Consider the following 14,889-nt stretch of genomic DNA (forward strand, 5'->3'; position numbering starts at 1 on the left):
TGTTTTCCTTCTCTTGTGGGAGGAAAGAAGTGAGATTTAGACACAAAGAGGTAGGTGAGCCACAATGGCCTTTCAGAGGACCTTGGCCTTGAGTGAGAATCTGGACCTCACCTTGGACTCCCCACAGGCCCCTTCACCAGCAGTGTGGGGCACCAGGCAGCCCTGGAGCAGATCGCCCATGTGCGGGCCATGCTGAATGCCATGCGGGAGGAAGAAAACATCCTCCGTGCCAACCTGGGCATCTTCAAGATCGAGCAGCCAGCCTCCAAGGACCTGCAGAACCTGGAGAAGGTGGTGTGCCCATCAAGGCCCTCATGGTGACCGGGGGGCGGGTAGGAAGCAGGAGAAGGGGTCCCATGGGCCTCAAAAAACACCTGGGACCAGGAAGATGGTGCACGAGGAGCTTTTTTAAAAAATGGAGGTAAAACTCGGAGAGCAAAAGAGCCATTTTACAAATGAACAGTTCAGTAGTATTCAGTACATTCACGATGTTATACAACCATCACTTATAATTCTACAATATTTTCATCACCCCCCAAAGAAACGCTTTAGCAATCATACCCTACCCTGTTCCCTCTCCCCTAGCCCCTGTCGACCACTAATCTATTTTCTATGTTCAGTTGACCCTTAAACAACACTGGGTTTGAACTGATAAGGTCCGCTTATACATGGATGTCTTACAATAGTAAATACTATAATACTACACAATCTGTGGTTGAATCCACAGATGGGAAACTATGGATATAGATATACTGCAGATATGGAGGGCGGACTATAAGTTATACACAGATTTCCCACTGCATAGAGGGTTGGTGTCCCTCACCCTCATGGTTTTTAATGGTCAACTAAACATGGATGTTTCCTATTCTGGACATTCCGTATAAATGGAAGCATGCAATATGTGACCTTTTGTGTATGGCTTCTTACATTTGTCTAATATTTTCAAGGATCACCCATGCTGCAGCATGTGCCAGTACCTCGTTCCTTTTTATGCGCGAATAATATTCCATTGTATGGATATACCACATTTGTTTATCCATTAACCTGTCAATGGGCATTTAGGTTGTTTCCACTTTTTAGCTACTGTAAAGAGTGCTGCTCTGACTATGCCTGTACTTGCATATATTTGAGTTCCCATTGCCAATTCCTGTGGGTATGGACGTAGGAGGTCCATACCTCCTGATCACAAGGTAACTCTGTGTTTAACTTTTTGAGGAACCTCCAAGCTGTTTTCCACAGCAAATGCACCATTTTACACTCCCCCAGCAGCGTACAAGGGTTCCTATTTCTCCACATCCTTGTCAACACTTCTCCCTTTATTTTTGGCCCTAGTCATTCTGGTGGGTGTGAAATATCTCCCTGTGGTTTTGATTTGCATGTCCCTACTGACTAATGGCATTGAGGATCTTTTCAAGTGCTTGTTCCTTGAGGCGCTCTTAAAGCAAGAGAGTGGAGGAAAAAGTGTGAACTGAAGGGGAGGCAGCTCTGCATTGCCAGGAGGGAAAATCTCCTGAGGATGAGAGGAGGTGTTTGTCAGGGAGAAGGAGGGTAGGAGTCTCCTGACTCTGTCACCCGTCTGGTCTGGTCCCCAAAGGAGCTGGACGCGCTGCAGCAAGTCTGGGAGATCACCCGAGACTGGGAGGAAAACTGGAACCAGTGGAAGACAGGCCGGTTCCTGACCCTGCAGACAGAGGCCATGGAGACCATGGCCCATGGGCTGTTTCGCCGCCTCACTAGACTGGCCAAAGAGTACAAGGTGTGTGAGGCGAGGGTGGAGGGCCGCGGGCAGGCGACTGAGGAAGGCGGGCTGTGCTGGAAAGGGAGCAGGTCTCCTGACGTCTCTTGCTTTTGCTCAGGACCGAAACTGGGAAATTATTGAAACCACTCGCTCCAAAATAGAGCAGTTCAAGAGGACCATGCCGCTCATCTCGGACCTGCGAAACCCCGCCCTTCGAGAGCGGTGAGGCTGCTCCTCACACCCTGGTCTGGCCTGGCAGTCACCCGGTTCTCCCGGTTCTTCCCTCCATGGCATTCCCACCTTGCTCTGCCCCTCTGTCCACCAACACACACCTTGAAAGGAGGCTTCCCAAGAGCCCATTGCCTTTCCCTGTCTGTCACACTCTTCTGGGTTCTCTGACCTTCTTGGCTCTTTCCCTTCTGTCTCCTCTCAATTTATGTTGTCTATCATAGCTCAACTTTATGTCTTCTGTCCCACAAAAGCCTGAATTTTTTAGTCCAAAGTCTAACATTTGTCCTTTAGGGTTTTTTTTACTTTTGTGCCTTAAGAGGCCCTCGCTGATCCCAGAGCTGTCAATGCAGTATCTCCGTACTCTCTTTGCATACTTTATAATTTTGCTTCTCAAGTTTAATTCTTTTAATGCATCTGGAACTTATCATGTTATAGAGGAGGACTTTGAAACTGTTGAGGCTAGCATAGACTATTTCATATGTGGTGTTTTAATAATTGTATATCCATTTAGGAGTAAATAGTTTTACTTCTTTTATATTGCCTCTAGCATGATGCTTTTGGCAGTGCTTCACTAATATCTATTATATGATTAAGTATAATCTAACCACTTTATTTGCTTAAGTTATTTAACCTCGCTAAGCCTCAATTTCTTCACCTACAAATGGAATAACATTTATAGAGTGATCATGAAAATGAAATGCCTCATGTAGAGCACTTGGCCCAGCACCTCATCTCTAGTAAACCTGCGATCATCTATCTGAACTCCTTTTCTAGAGTCAGCAGCTCAATCTCTGTATTCCCCACGGTGCCTAAAATAGGATCTTAGAGCCTATTTAGGAAATACCTGTTGAATCTCAGATTAATAAAGGCATGGAATCATAATATCCCAATAGAAGAAAGCTAGGGAGTGATGCTCACACTTCCCAGTAGGCCCTGCTGACCTTTTGTCCCCAGCTGATCTGACTTTTTGTCCCTGGCTACAGGCATTGGGATCAGGTCAGGGATGAGGTCCAACGTGAGTTTGATCAGGAATCAGAAAGCTTCACCTTGGAGCAGATCGTGGAGCTTGGGATGGATCAGCATGTAGAGAAAATTGGGGAGATCTCTGCCTCAGCCACCAAAGAGCTGGCTATAGAACTGGTATGACAGAGTCCTCTCCCATACTCCCCTGTTTCCTCAGCTTTCTGAAGCAAAAGCTTCCAGCTTTTCATGATCTGAGGGTCCCTCCCAGCTCCTGTTACCCTTGGGGACTAAATACCTGATTGATCTGTCCCCCACAGGCATTACAGAACATTGCCAAGACCTGGGATGTGATTCAGCTTGACATAGTGCCCTACAAGGATAAGGGCCATCACCGACTCAGGTGGACAGGGCTGCGGGACCTGGGCTTCGGAGTGGGGACCCGGTTTGGCAGGTGGGGAAGGACTATGATTCTCATACGTTTCACCCCAGAGGGACTGAAGAAGTATTCCAGGCCCTGGAAGATAACCAGGTGGCTCTGTCTACCATGAAGGCATCTCGCTTTGTCAAGGCCTTTGAGAAAGATGTGGACCACTGGGAGCGCTGCCTCTCCCTCATCTTGGAAGTGATTGAGATGGTGCTCACAGTGCAGCGTCAGTGGATGTACCTCGAGGTTAGGATCACTGCCTGAGCTCTCCCTACATCCTGTTTTGGCTCCTTTCTCTGCAGAGCATTTAGATAGTTGCCCTGTTATCAGCCCCATTGTCCCACCTCTAAAGCCACTTTTCATCTAGGACCTAAGCATCTGACTCTGAGTTCTTACCTCTCATCTTCAGCTTCCTCCTTGAAAAGCCTTTGTTCTCCTTCCATTTTTCTTCTTGAACCCATATACCTGGCCTCCCAATCCCAAGTTTTGTTCTAGAACCTAGACATCCCTTTGGTTCTTTCTTTTTTTTTTTCCATTTTACTTATTTATTTATTTTTGGCTGTGCTGGGTTGTCACTGCTGCATGGGCTACTCTCTTGTTGCGGTGCTCAGGCTTCTTATTGCAGCAGCTTCTCTGATTGCAGAGCACAGGCTCTAGCGCACTTAGGCTCAATAGTCACAGCTCCCGGGCTCAGTCATCGGTGGCATGTGGGATCTTCCAAGACCAGGGACCGAACTCGTGTCTCTTGTGTTGGCAGGTGGATTCTTTATCACTAAGCCACCAGGGAGCCCCTCACCCTTTGGTTCTGATGCTTCTTCTCTTTCATTGTCTCTCCTGGTCTAAGCACAGGGAGCAGAGAGTGGAGAGGGTGTGGGAAACAGCCTCTCACACCCCTTATTGGCCCTTCAGAACATCTTCCTGGGAGAGGACATCCGGAAGCAGCTGCCCAATGAATCAGGCTTATTCGACCAAGTCAATGGCAACTGGAAGGCCATTATGGACCGGGTGAACAAGGACCCCAATGCTCTCCGGAGCACCCACTATCCAGGTCTGAGCCCTGACATAGCCTCGGCAGATGCTCTGTGTGTGTGAGGTCATGGCCACATGCTTCATGTTTTTTTAAAGTTTTAAAAAGAATTTTATTTATTTTTGGCTATGCTAGGTCTTCGTTGCTGCATGGCTTTTCTCTAGTTGTGGGGAGCAGGGGCTACTTCCTTGTTGTATAGCATAGACTTTAGGCACAAGGGTTTTGTAGTTGTGGCTCCCTGGCTCTAGAGCACAGGCTCAGTAGTTGTGGTGAAGGGGCTTAGTTTCCCCTTGGCATTTGGGATCTTACTGGATCAGGGATCGAACCCATGTCTCCTGCATTGGCAGGTGGATTCTTTACCATTGAGCCACCAGGGAAGGCCCCACATGCTTCATTTACTGAAAGATTGACCATTGTACCTGACTGTCCTGAAGCATTACATAGTAGTTCTGTAGATTAAACTCTTCTAAGCATTACATAGTATTCTGTAGGTTAAACTCAACACATATTTGAGCAGAGTACAGTAGAGCAGTGAAGAGGATGGAATATGGAATCAGACTGACTTGAGTTCAAAATCCTGCCTTCCTGATTGCATGCCTTTAGGCAGCCGTTTCCTCCATACTGCAGCTTCCTTGCCTGTAGTATATGTATATGTATGTCGGGGGCGGGGAGTGTATCTATTTGACCTTTTTTTATTTTGGCTCTGCCGGAGGCAGATGTAGGATCTTAGTTCCCTAACCAGGGATCAAACCTGTGGCCCCAGCATTGGGAGCATGGAGTCTTAACCACTGGGCTGCCAGGGAATTCCCACAGTGAGGGGTTAATGATAGCTATTTCTTGGGGTCTTTGTGAGGATAATAAAGGAGTGTAAAGCATTCAGTGCAGTGTCTAGCATAAAGGTAGCACTGTTATTTGCACTGTGTCTCAAAAAACTCTGATTAAGGAATCACTCTTCTTCTCTGTGTGGTTCATTCAGTGAGATGATGTAGGTAAATGAGATAATGCAGATAAAGCACTTATCCCGTTAAATGGCACAGAGAAAATCTTTGGTTACTAGGAGCTATTGTTATTACCTTGACTTTAATTGGTTTATTATTATTAGATTAACTAATCTTTAATGTAGACACTTTGGTAGACATGGGGATTGGGTAAGGAGATGGGGGAGATGTACGCATATGTGGTGAGGTCTGGTTATTTGTGGTCAATAGGGGTAAAGAACCAGAAAGTCAGGTTGGGCAATGGATGGGTGGGTAGGTAGCCTGAGAAGAGTTTTGGCAGGAGATACGGAAGACTTGTTTATTTGCCTGGGCCAATCTAACAATTGAAAAATTTTCCCAAGAACCTTAACTCTACACATTAAAAAAAAAACCCACTTTATTTCAATTACTCTGATAATATATAAGTATTAGGATGTGCAAAATAGAGCGAGAACTTGAATTTTTATTAGTAATATTTGAGATAATTGACATAATTACATTTTAGAACAATGTATGAGCAGAGCCATAAAAACAACACTCTCTCTTGGTTGAACACACAGAACAAATCCACGTTGTCTACGGCTACCAGGTCTCCCTGTGGTCTCCAGGGGCTACTCATGTGGTCATTCAAAGGCTCTAATGGTTTGTAGACTCTGTCCTTGAAGGCCTGAGGGTCACCTTGGAGTTCAGACTCTAGGGCATCCATAGTTTCTTCAATAAGCTAGAAACTGGGAAGACCAGGGGATAAGCCAATCAAAATCTAACTCTGGGAGGAAACTAACATTATCGAGAACCTATAGATGTGAACACAGTTTATTTTATATCTCAAATTATTCTTTGAGGTGGATCTTATTACTATTTTACAAAGAGGTAAAACCTCCCTGAGGTTAAATGACATGCTGATAAATGAAAGAGCCACATCTGCCTCCCAGTGAGGGGCATTTTTTTTGTATCATGTAGCTTGCAGATCTCACTTCCATGACCAGGGGTTAAACCCGTGCCCCCTGCAGTGGAAGCGCAGCGTATTAACCAGGCACTGCCAGGGAATTCCTCTAGTACTCTTCTCACTCTGTCATGAGGAACACTGGCAGTCCCAATGATGGCAGATCTTTTTCATTGTGCACATGTGATGTGTATTTAAATCTAATGATTTAACTTGCTGAATTGTTTATGGGCAGAACAGTCTCTCACTTACAGAAGCTCTTGGGATGATTGGCAGAGCCTCCACTTCTTTGGTGGAAAGAGACTGATGGGATATGTAGTTATATTAATGGAATCATATATGCATAGTTAATTATAATGTATAATATGTACCATAGTGTATACTGAACACTTAATAATGTGTTCATGAGGAGGATGGGAAAAGAGTGATTGGGGGACACTTCTCTGCTTCCAAAAACCATATGGCAGTCCGCGCCCCAGCATTCACGAGCTGGCAGAGTGGGTATGGGTGGAGGCTCCAGATCCACTCAGGGCAATGGTAAAAGGACCACGACCAATGTCACTCACTGTTCTCCTCCCCAGGCCTCCTGGACACGTTGATAGAAATGAACACAATCCTTGAAGACATTCAGAAGTCCCTAGATATGTATTTGGAGACCAAGCGCCATATTTTCCCCCGCTTCTATTTCTTGTCCAATGATGACCTCCTGGAAATTCTGGGCCAGTCTCGCAACCCAGAGGCTGTGCAGCCACACCTCAAAAAATGCTTTGACAACATCAAACTGCTGAGAATGCAGAAGGTTGGTGGAGGTGGCCACGACGGGCAGGAGGGTGAGGGAGGGATGGTGAAATCAGGGAGTTCACGGCTTCCGAGGAGACCATGCCCCTCCAAGAGGAGGGGGATAGTAATGATTCTGGGTATCTGGGATAGAACTTCCTAGAACTGGTAATATACAGGGGGAGGTGAGAGGAGCAGACATGACCCCCAAAGGGCTCAACAGCTTCCTACTTCTGCAGGTTGGGGGACCCAGCAGCAAATGGGAAGCGTTGGGAATGTTCTCGGGTGACGGTGAATACATCGATTTCCTCCACCCAGTGCTTCTGGAAGGGCCTGTGGAGGTGAGCTGTGGCCAGTGTCTAAGAAGCAGGCTCATTCTTCTAACTTTGCTGGCTCTATAAGGAGAGAACATCTCTGTAAGGGGCCTTTGTGCCTCCCACCTGCCATGCCTAAAACTCTAACCTCCACCGTGCTTTCCTTAAAGTCCTTCTGACCCCGGTCTCCAAGCCCCTCAGGGACTTCAGCCAGTTGCTGCCCAGCTCCCGCTTTTCTCTTGGGCCCCAGAGCCCTGGGATCCTCCTTCCCAATCACCTTCACTCTGGGCACTCTTTACTCTGGCCCTGAGGCCGAGCCATCCTGTTCTCACCTACCCCCCAGTCCTGGCTTGGAGATGTGGAGCGGACCATGAGAGTAACCCTCCGGGACCTTCTCCGGAACTGCCGCCTGGCCCTCAAGAAGTTTCTCAACAAGAGGGACAAGTGGGTGAAGGAGTGGGCTGGCCAGGTGAGCTGGGGTCAGTAGAAATGAGGGAATAAGGAGGACGGAGCCACAAGGGAGCAGCCAGTGTAAAGACAGAGTCTGGAGTCACCCAAAAGGCAGGTGTCCTGCCCCCTGTTCTGGGCTGTGACCCAGAAGCTTGCATGCTGGACTCTTAGCTCCTGACTTAGGCCCGTGCCCACCCTCCAGAACAGGTCAAGTGTATTGAGAGCAGAAGCACCTGGTCCCGAATGAGCCAGAATATGGGAGCTGGGCTGTGTGGGTGGCCAGGGATGGGCCTTTGGAATAGAGCCTCCACACGTGCCCCAGGTGGTGATCACCGCCAGTCAGATCCAGTGGACGGCCGATGTCACCAAGTGCCTGCTGACAGCTAAGGAGCGGGCAGACAAGAAGATCCTCAAGGTCATGAAGAAAAAGCAGGTGGGGAGACACCACCAGAATGACCGGGCCCTGGCACCAGAGCTGGAAGGAGGGGCTGATCCATTGGAGTGAGAATTAGCAATGAGCTGGTGGGAAGGGGTCAGAATGGGGTGCATTATGGGAGGTGTCCAGCGAGGAGAGATCAGGTGGGTCAGAAGTATGTCTCCCTGGGCTGATATTGAGGGTCAGGAACTGCAGTGGGGGTGAGGTCAGCCTCAAAGCTGGAAGAAGAACGAGGCTGGGACAAAGGTGATTAGGGTTTGGTGGCTCAGCGCACCTTCTCCACCGCCTCATTCCACAGGTGTCAATACTGAATAAGTACTCTGAGGCCATCAGGGGGAACCTGACCAAGATCATGCGCCTCAAAATTGTGGCCCTGGTGACGATAGAAGTCCATGCCCGGGATGTGCTGGAGAAGCTTTATAAGAGTGGCCTCATGGATGTCAGCTCCTTCGACTGGCTCAGCCAACTGCGCTTCTACTGGGAGAAGGTGTGGAAGGGCCAGCTTCCCATTCTTGTACCCTAAACCCGATACTGACGCTTTAATGAAATTCATGTTCTCTAAAAACAGTAATATCTCAGCCCAGCCCTCAGTCCTCTCCCATCACCCTAATCCAGCTGGTAACTCTCTCTTGGATCTGCCATGTCAGGAATGGCAAGAGGCATGTTTCCAGGGATTGCCCACTCTAGGTGTCCCTTTGATCAGCAGCTGCTGCCACGGACTGGGCTGGACACGTGCAGCGCAATTGCCAGTTTCCATCTGAGCTGTAAACCCGTCCCTCCTTCCAACTCTAAACGGAGCCCCCAGTCTTCTCCCTGATGCTTCCAGCCCCCTTCTCAGCCACAGTCCTGACTCTCCCTCCATGCCCACCTCTCTCTTACTTTGCCCTGTTTCCCAGGATCTCGACGACTGTATGATCCGTCAGACCAACACACAGTTCCAGTATGGTTATGAGTACCTGGGTAATTCTGGCCGGCTCGTCATCACCCCCCTAACCGACAGGTTGGCCGTGGGGAATGAACAGGGTGCTTGGGGTGGGGGCAGTGAATGCTGAGTCAAGGCTTCTAGGAGTTTGGCCTGAATCCTGTCCTCCACTCACAGGTGTTACATGACACTGACCACAGCCCTGCACCTGCATCGAGGCGGATCCCCCAAAGGTCCCGCGGGCACAGGGAAGACTGAGACGGTCAAGGACCTGGGCAAGGCCCTCGGCATATACGTCATCGTGGTCAACTGCTCTGAGGGCCTGGACTATAAGTCCATGGGCCGGATGTACTCAGGCCTGGCTCAGGTCAGCATCCTGCCAGCCTGGCCAGGAGGCCCCCTGTATATCTTTTAGTTTCAGAAAATCAGCTGAAACCCAGATCTGGTTCAGTGCCCTGTAACTGATGACACTGCATCGCCTCAGTTAGGTCTTACAACTGGGGAAGTCCCTGCGCTTCCCTGCGCTTCACTTTGCTAATTTGCAAAATCAGGAGGTTATGTAAGGATTCAGTAAGAGAACTTGTATGAAGTCGTGCATGCTGGGGGCGCTCAACACCCACGAGTTCCCTACCCTGCTCTCTTTTCTACCCACGACTCTCAGGCATTCTCCTAGATCCTTCCTGTCTGATGGAAAGTTCTCGCCAGAAACTACAAAACTACAACAGCCCCTTCTCACACACACACACACACACACACATGCACACATGCACACTTGCACACTTTCATTTTAGAGGCCGCTCTTCCTAGCCAAACACTTCAGGGGGAGGATAGGTTAGTCACAGTTTCTAGTTTTCCCCAGTCCGGGGTCACTTGTCTTACTCCCAGCAACTCTGCCCCTCCTCCCCCCCCACTACAGACGGGTGCCTGGGGCTGCTTTGATGAGTTTAACCGCATCAATGTGGAGGTGCTGTCAGTGGTGGCCCAGCAGATCCTGTCCATCCTCTCTGCCCTGGCTGCCGGCCTCACTCGCTTCTATTTCGAGGGCTTTGAAATCAATCTGGTGTGGTCCTGTGGGATCTTCATCACCATGAACCCTGGTAAGGGCCTGGGAGTAGAGTAGATGGGGCTCCTGAGGGCAAATGTCCGTGCATCTTCCCCCTCCCCCACCCCAGGCCAGTGTATTTAGCCAAGTGCAGTGCTGCTAAAGGCAACAAAGTGTGAGAGGATGAACATATGCATTTCTAGGAGAAGGGGAAGCAACCTTACTGTCTTTCCTAAAGGGATTAGTGTTGGCTCGGGTGCATAGATGTCATCCTAGTCTTTCAAGGTACTTAGCCTTATTCTTCTGTTGAACTAGCTCCTAGAGTTCTGGTCTATCTGCCATCCCTTTTACCGGATGAGAGAACCTCCCTGAAGTGCAGGGCCTAGGGTCTCTCATCACTGTTGCCTAGGAACAGCTCTGTGGGTAGGATCAAGGAGAAAACAGGAAAGGGCTTCCGCACTAAAAGAATCAGAGAAACAGCTGCGATTTCTATTAGCACTGAGTGAGTTATATTGGGTCAGCCACAAAGTTCATTCAGGTTTTTCCATAACATCTTAACGAACAAACCTGAACAAACTTTTTGGCCCGCCCAATCCATGAAACTTGGAGAGATGGGAACAAGACAGCTCTGTAATTTGAGTCTGAAGCAGGGCCCTGCAGCAAATAAGGAAAGGGCTGAGGGTAGGAAAGAAGAGCAGAGTGGTGTGGGAAAAGCCAGGGTTGAGATGAGAGAGCAAGAGATCTTGGAGTTGGAGCTGGGGAGAGGGCTCAGGATGAAGCAGAGAATGGGGAGAATGGGACTGATGGGGAAGTAGGTCTGTGGGAAGCAGTGTCCCCTGGAGAAGGGAATGGCTACCCACTTCAGTATTGTTGCCTGAGAATCCCACGGACAGAGGAGCCTGACGGGTTTCAAAGAGTTGGACATGACTGAGCGATCAACACTTTTGCTTACTCTTTCATGGATTCTGAATACGTGGTGCTGTTTTCCAGGCTATGCTGGCCGCACAGAGCTTCCTGACAATCTTAAATCCATGTTCCGGCCAATTGCCATGGTGGTGCCCGACTCTACACTTATTGCAGAAATCATTCTTTTTGGGGAAGGCTTTGGCAACTGCAAGGTATTCTGATCATCTCTTGTCTCTCATCCATGATTACCCTCTGGGCCCAAGAACCACCCCCCGCAAAGTCCTCACAATCAGTTTACCCTACAAGAAATGTACCTGACTCTCAGTAGGATATGGGGGCAGGAGAATCCAGAGGAGAGAGGTCTCCCCTCTATCACGCTGCTGGTCCTTGATGACACAATTCACAAGATCTTCTTATCCTTTGTCCTCCAGCTGCTTCATGCCTGGGCACCCAGCTTTTTGTAACTACATGAAGCAGAGGGATTTATGGGAAATGGATGGTTCCTTCCTCTGTTTTGGCCTCCAGGTTCTGGCCAAGAAGGTGTACACACTTTACTCGCTGGCTGTGCAGCAGCTCTCCAGACAGGACCACTATGACTTCGGCCTGCGTGCCCTCACCTCCCTCCTGCGCTATGCTGGCAAAAAGCGCCGCCTGCAGCCCGACCTGTCTGATGAAGAGGTAGACTGAGGACGCCGTCTTGACCGTTAACCACCACCATCACTGGTTCTCTGCACCTTCACTGGAGTTTTTCACATCCTTACTTTCCCTCAATCAGTTTTCCCACTCTTCCAGCCCTCCTTGGTGTTGCCCAAGTTCCACCTGTCCTGTTGCTCATGACTAGCTGGGGTGTATCCATTGTTCTTCTTTCTTTCTTATTTATTTATTTATTTTTGGCTGTGCTGGGTCTTCATTGCTGCATACGAGCTTTCCCTAGTTGTGGTGACTGGGGGCTACTCTTTGTGGCCGTGCATGGGCTTCTGATTGTGGTGGCTTCTCTTGTTATGGAGCATGGTCTTTACATGCTTGGGCTTCAGTAGTTGCAGCACTCGGGTTCAGTAGTTCACTCCCAGCCTCTTGAGTGGGGGCTCCAGTAGTTGTGGTCCATAGGCTTAGTTGCTCCACGGCATGTGGTATCTTTCCAGACTAGGGAACAAATGCATGTCCTCTACAATGGCAGGCAGACTCTGGTTCACTGTACCACCAGGGAAGTCCTCCCTTGTTCTTAGCTCCTGCCTCTCACCCCTCTAGAAAGGAAAGGCCTAATGAAGAGCTGGGCCCTGGCTCCTCCAGCCTGAGTCTCTCTCTTTCCCCTGCAGGTTCTGCTGCTCTCAATGAGAGATATGAATATTGCCAAACTGACTTCCGTCGACGTGCCCCTCTTCAATGCCATCGTGCAAGATCTGTTCCCCAGCATCGAGCTGCCGGTCATTGACTACGGCAAGGTATTTGATCCCCAAGACTCTCCCTGACCTCTTGTGTGAATGTGGATCCTGTGGTGTCCTGGGAACAAGACATCTGGCTTCCAGGCCTTGTTCTGCCCTTCACTGGCTATCCATTCAACTGGCTATGACTTTGAGCAAGACAGTTACCCTTTCTTTGGGCTACTTTATCTATAAAGTGGGACTCCCACTTTAGGGTGGTTAGGGAAAGATACAAACTTATTCCAACATTCTACATTCTCCCCTCAACTCCCCAGACCCTGACTCACCTGCTCAAGGACTTCTACTCATCAGTTCCTTGACTTCATGGAGATCTCTGGTCCACTGGCTTTCCTACTTTATACCTGTCAGCCCTCTCCTGTCTCTGCCTCTCTCCTCATTCAGGGAGTTTTGAGGAGAGACTGCTAGGAGCTGTTTGATAAGGGAGAAGGGTGGGATGGAAAGGGCCAAGGGAGGAGAATTCTAGAATGTGTAGGAATTTTCTTCTCTGGCAATATGGCAGTTTAGATATCTTGCGTGATCCTTTCCATTGAAACCACTAAAATGCTGGATAAAAATATTAAAACACACCTTTTAAAATGTACTGCTAAACTGGCAAGAAAGAAGGAATTCTGGGATGAGGAGGGGAAATAAAAGCAGGGAGGCAAGTGAATGACAAAGCTGGCTTTCTCCCTGAAAGGTTTTGCTGAATGTAAGGCACTGAGGAAAGGAGATAAAGTAGCTCAGGTTTTGAGGTATAACAGAAAACCCAGTCGTGCATAGACTTTGGCCCACAAGGGAAAACACCTTCAGTAAGTGGGAAAGTGAGAAACCTACCAGTAAGGAGGGTCTGTACAGTAAAGAAACTTGCTTGTCACGACCATTGGCGGTGAGAGGAAGGGGCAGAATCTCCTTTGAGACTTCCTAACCTTGAGTCAGCCCTCGCGTGGTTTCTGGTCATCATTTATTTTACTGTGTACTCCCCCCAAATCTCAAATTTAGAATTTAATTTGAAGTATTTCCAGGTTGTTAGTGTCTTCCCCAAGTGGCTGGCAGAAACAAATGCAAATTATTTCTAGAAGAATGAAACTTCAACTTAAAAGCCCAAAGAATTCTCGTGAAAGCCTAAGAAAATGAGCAGCTTCTGGTCAAAAATCACAAAACAAACAAGGAAACAAGATATCATGAAGGGAAGCCAGAGAACAACAAAACAGCGCAATCAGAACCACAGAGACTTCAGATATGGACAATCATCAGCACAGAATTCTAAAAGTACCTACATTTAGTATGTTTAAAGAAATAAGAGAGAAGTTTGAAACTGTGATCCAGGAACAAGAGACTTCTAAACAGAGTAGACTTGAAAAGAACCAATAGAATTGCTACAAATGAAAAAATATATTATAATTGAAATTTAAAAAACCCAACAACCTCATTATATTCAGAGAGGACTTCTAGGTAAAAAGGTGGATTAAAAACAATTTTGTTTCCTTTTGAAAACCTGCTGCAACTACTCTAAAGAGATTTTTTTTTTTTTTTAAAAAGGCATTTATACCAGGAAGGATGTTCCTGGATGGCCGTCCCTTTCCCACTTTGGCAGAAGACTAGAGGGTAAAAATAGTAGGTCTCTGGTTTGGGGGACACAAAATATAGTTGAGGAAAGGAGAAAACCCTGTTAAAAATGGAGATTAAGAAACTTCCCTGGTAATCCAGTGGCTAAGACTCTGCACTCTCAATGCAGGAGGTTGGGGTTCAATTCCTGGTCAGGGAGCTAGATCCCACAAGCCACAACTAACAAGCCAGTGTGCCGCAACAAGACCTGGCCCAGCCAAGTAAATAAATATTTTTTTAATTAAAAAAAAAAACTTGGGGCATGATGCTCAATACACATACACACACACAAATACACACAAACATGACATGATAATACAACTAATTCTCAGTGGAAGGAAGTAGTAGAAGTGAGGCCTCTTAGTGTATTTGAGAGAGACAAGTAAAATCCTGCATATGTTTGAAATTATTTGGTTGCATTGGCTGTATATTTTAAAAGGTCACACTCTTCTGGGACCCACATGTGTCATGGTTCTATAAGCATTCATTTATTTTTTATTTTTAAAAAATTTTTATTGAAGCCTAGTTGATTTACAGTGTTGTGTTAGTTTTGGGTGTACAGTGATTCAGTTTTATATATATGTAAATCCACATATATATGTGTATGTATAATTATAATAATTTATATATACATTTATATATATAATAATTATATACATATAAGCTTAGAACCAGACGGCTTCACAGCTGAATTCTACCAAAACTTTAGAGAA

At 47.5% G+C, this 14,889-nt stretch overlaps 1 protein-coding gene across 1 annotated transcript in view; it reads left to right on the forward strand.

Annotated features, from left to right (window-relative positions):
- DNAH2 (dynein axonemal heavy chain 2) overlaps positions 1 to 14,889 on the forward strand; it is a 106,025-nt gene that overhangs the window by 48,447 nt on the left and 42,689 nt on the right. Inside the window, exons 22-39 of the mRNA XM_043903749.1 lie at positions 128 to 291; positions 1,595 to 1,756; positions 1,857 to 1,960; positions 2,953 to 3,109; positions 3,250 to 3,332; positions 3,422 to 3,602; positions 4,266 to 4,404; positions 6,885 to 7,102; positions 7,320 to 7,421; positions 7,738 to 7,863; positions 8,167 to 8,277; positions 8,579 to 8,767; positions 9,177 to 9,280; positions 9,380 to 9,569; positions 10,119 to 10,299; positions 11,235 to 11,362; positions 11,676 to 11,828; positions 12,467 to 12,592. Coding sequence (XP_043759684.1) covers positions 128 to 291; positions 1,595 to 1,756; positions 1,857 to 1,960; positions 2,953 to 3,109; positions 3,250 to 3,332; positions 3,422 to 3,602; positions 4,266 to 4,404; positions 6,885 to 7,102; positions 7,320 to 7,421; positions 7,738 to 7,863; positions 8,167 to 8,277; positions 8,579 to 8,767; positions 9,177 to 9,280; positions 9,380 to 9,569; positions 10,119 to 10,299; positions 11,235 to 11,362; positions 11,676 to 11,828; positions 12,467 to 12,592 — 2,618 coding nt within the window. The remainder of the gene's footprint in view (positions 1 to 127; positions 292 to 1,594; positions 1,757 to 1,856; positions 1,961 to 2,952; positions 3,110 to 3,249; positions 3,333 to 3,421; positions 3,603 to 4,265; positions 4,405 to 6,884; positions 7,103 to 7,319; positions 7,422 to 7,737; positions 7,864 to 8,166; positions 8,278 to 8,578; positions 8,768 to 9,176; positions 9,281 to 9,379; positions 9,570 to 10,118; positions 10,300 to 11,234; positions 11,363 to 11,675; positions 11,829 to 12,466; positions 12,593 to 14,889) is intronic.

Source organism: Cervus elaphus, chromosome 5 (genome assembly GCF_910594005.1).
Source record: "Cervus elaphus chromosome 5, mCerEla1.1, whole genome shotgun sequence".
In the NCBI taxonomy this organism is placed as follows: Eukaryota; Metazoa; Chordata; class Mammalia; order Artiodactyla; family Cervidae; genus Cervus; species Cervus elaphus.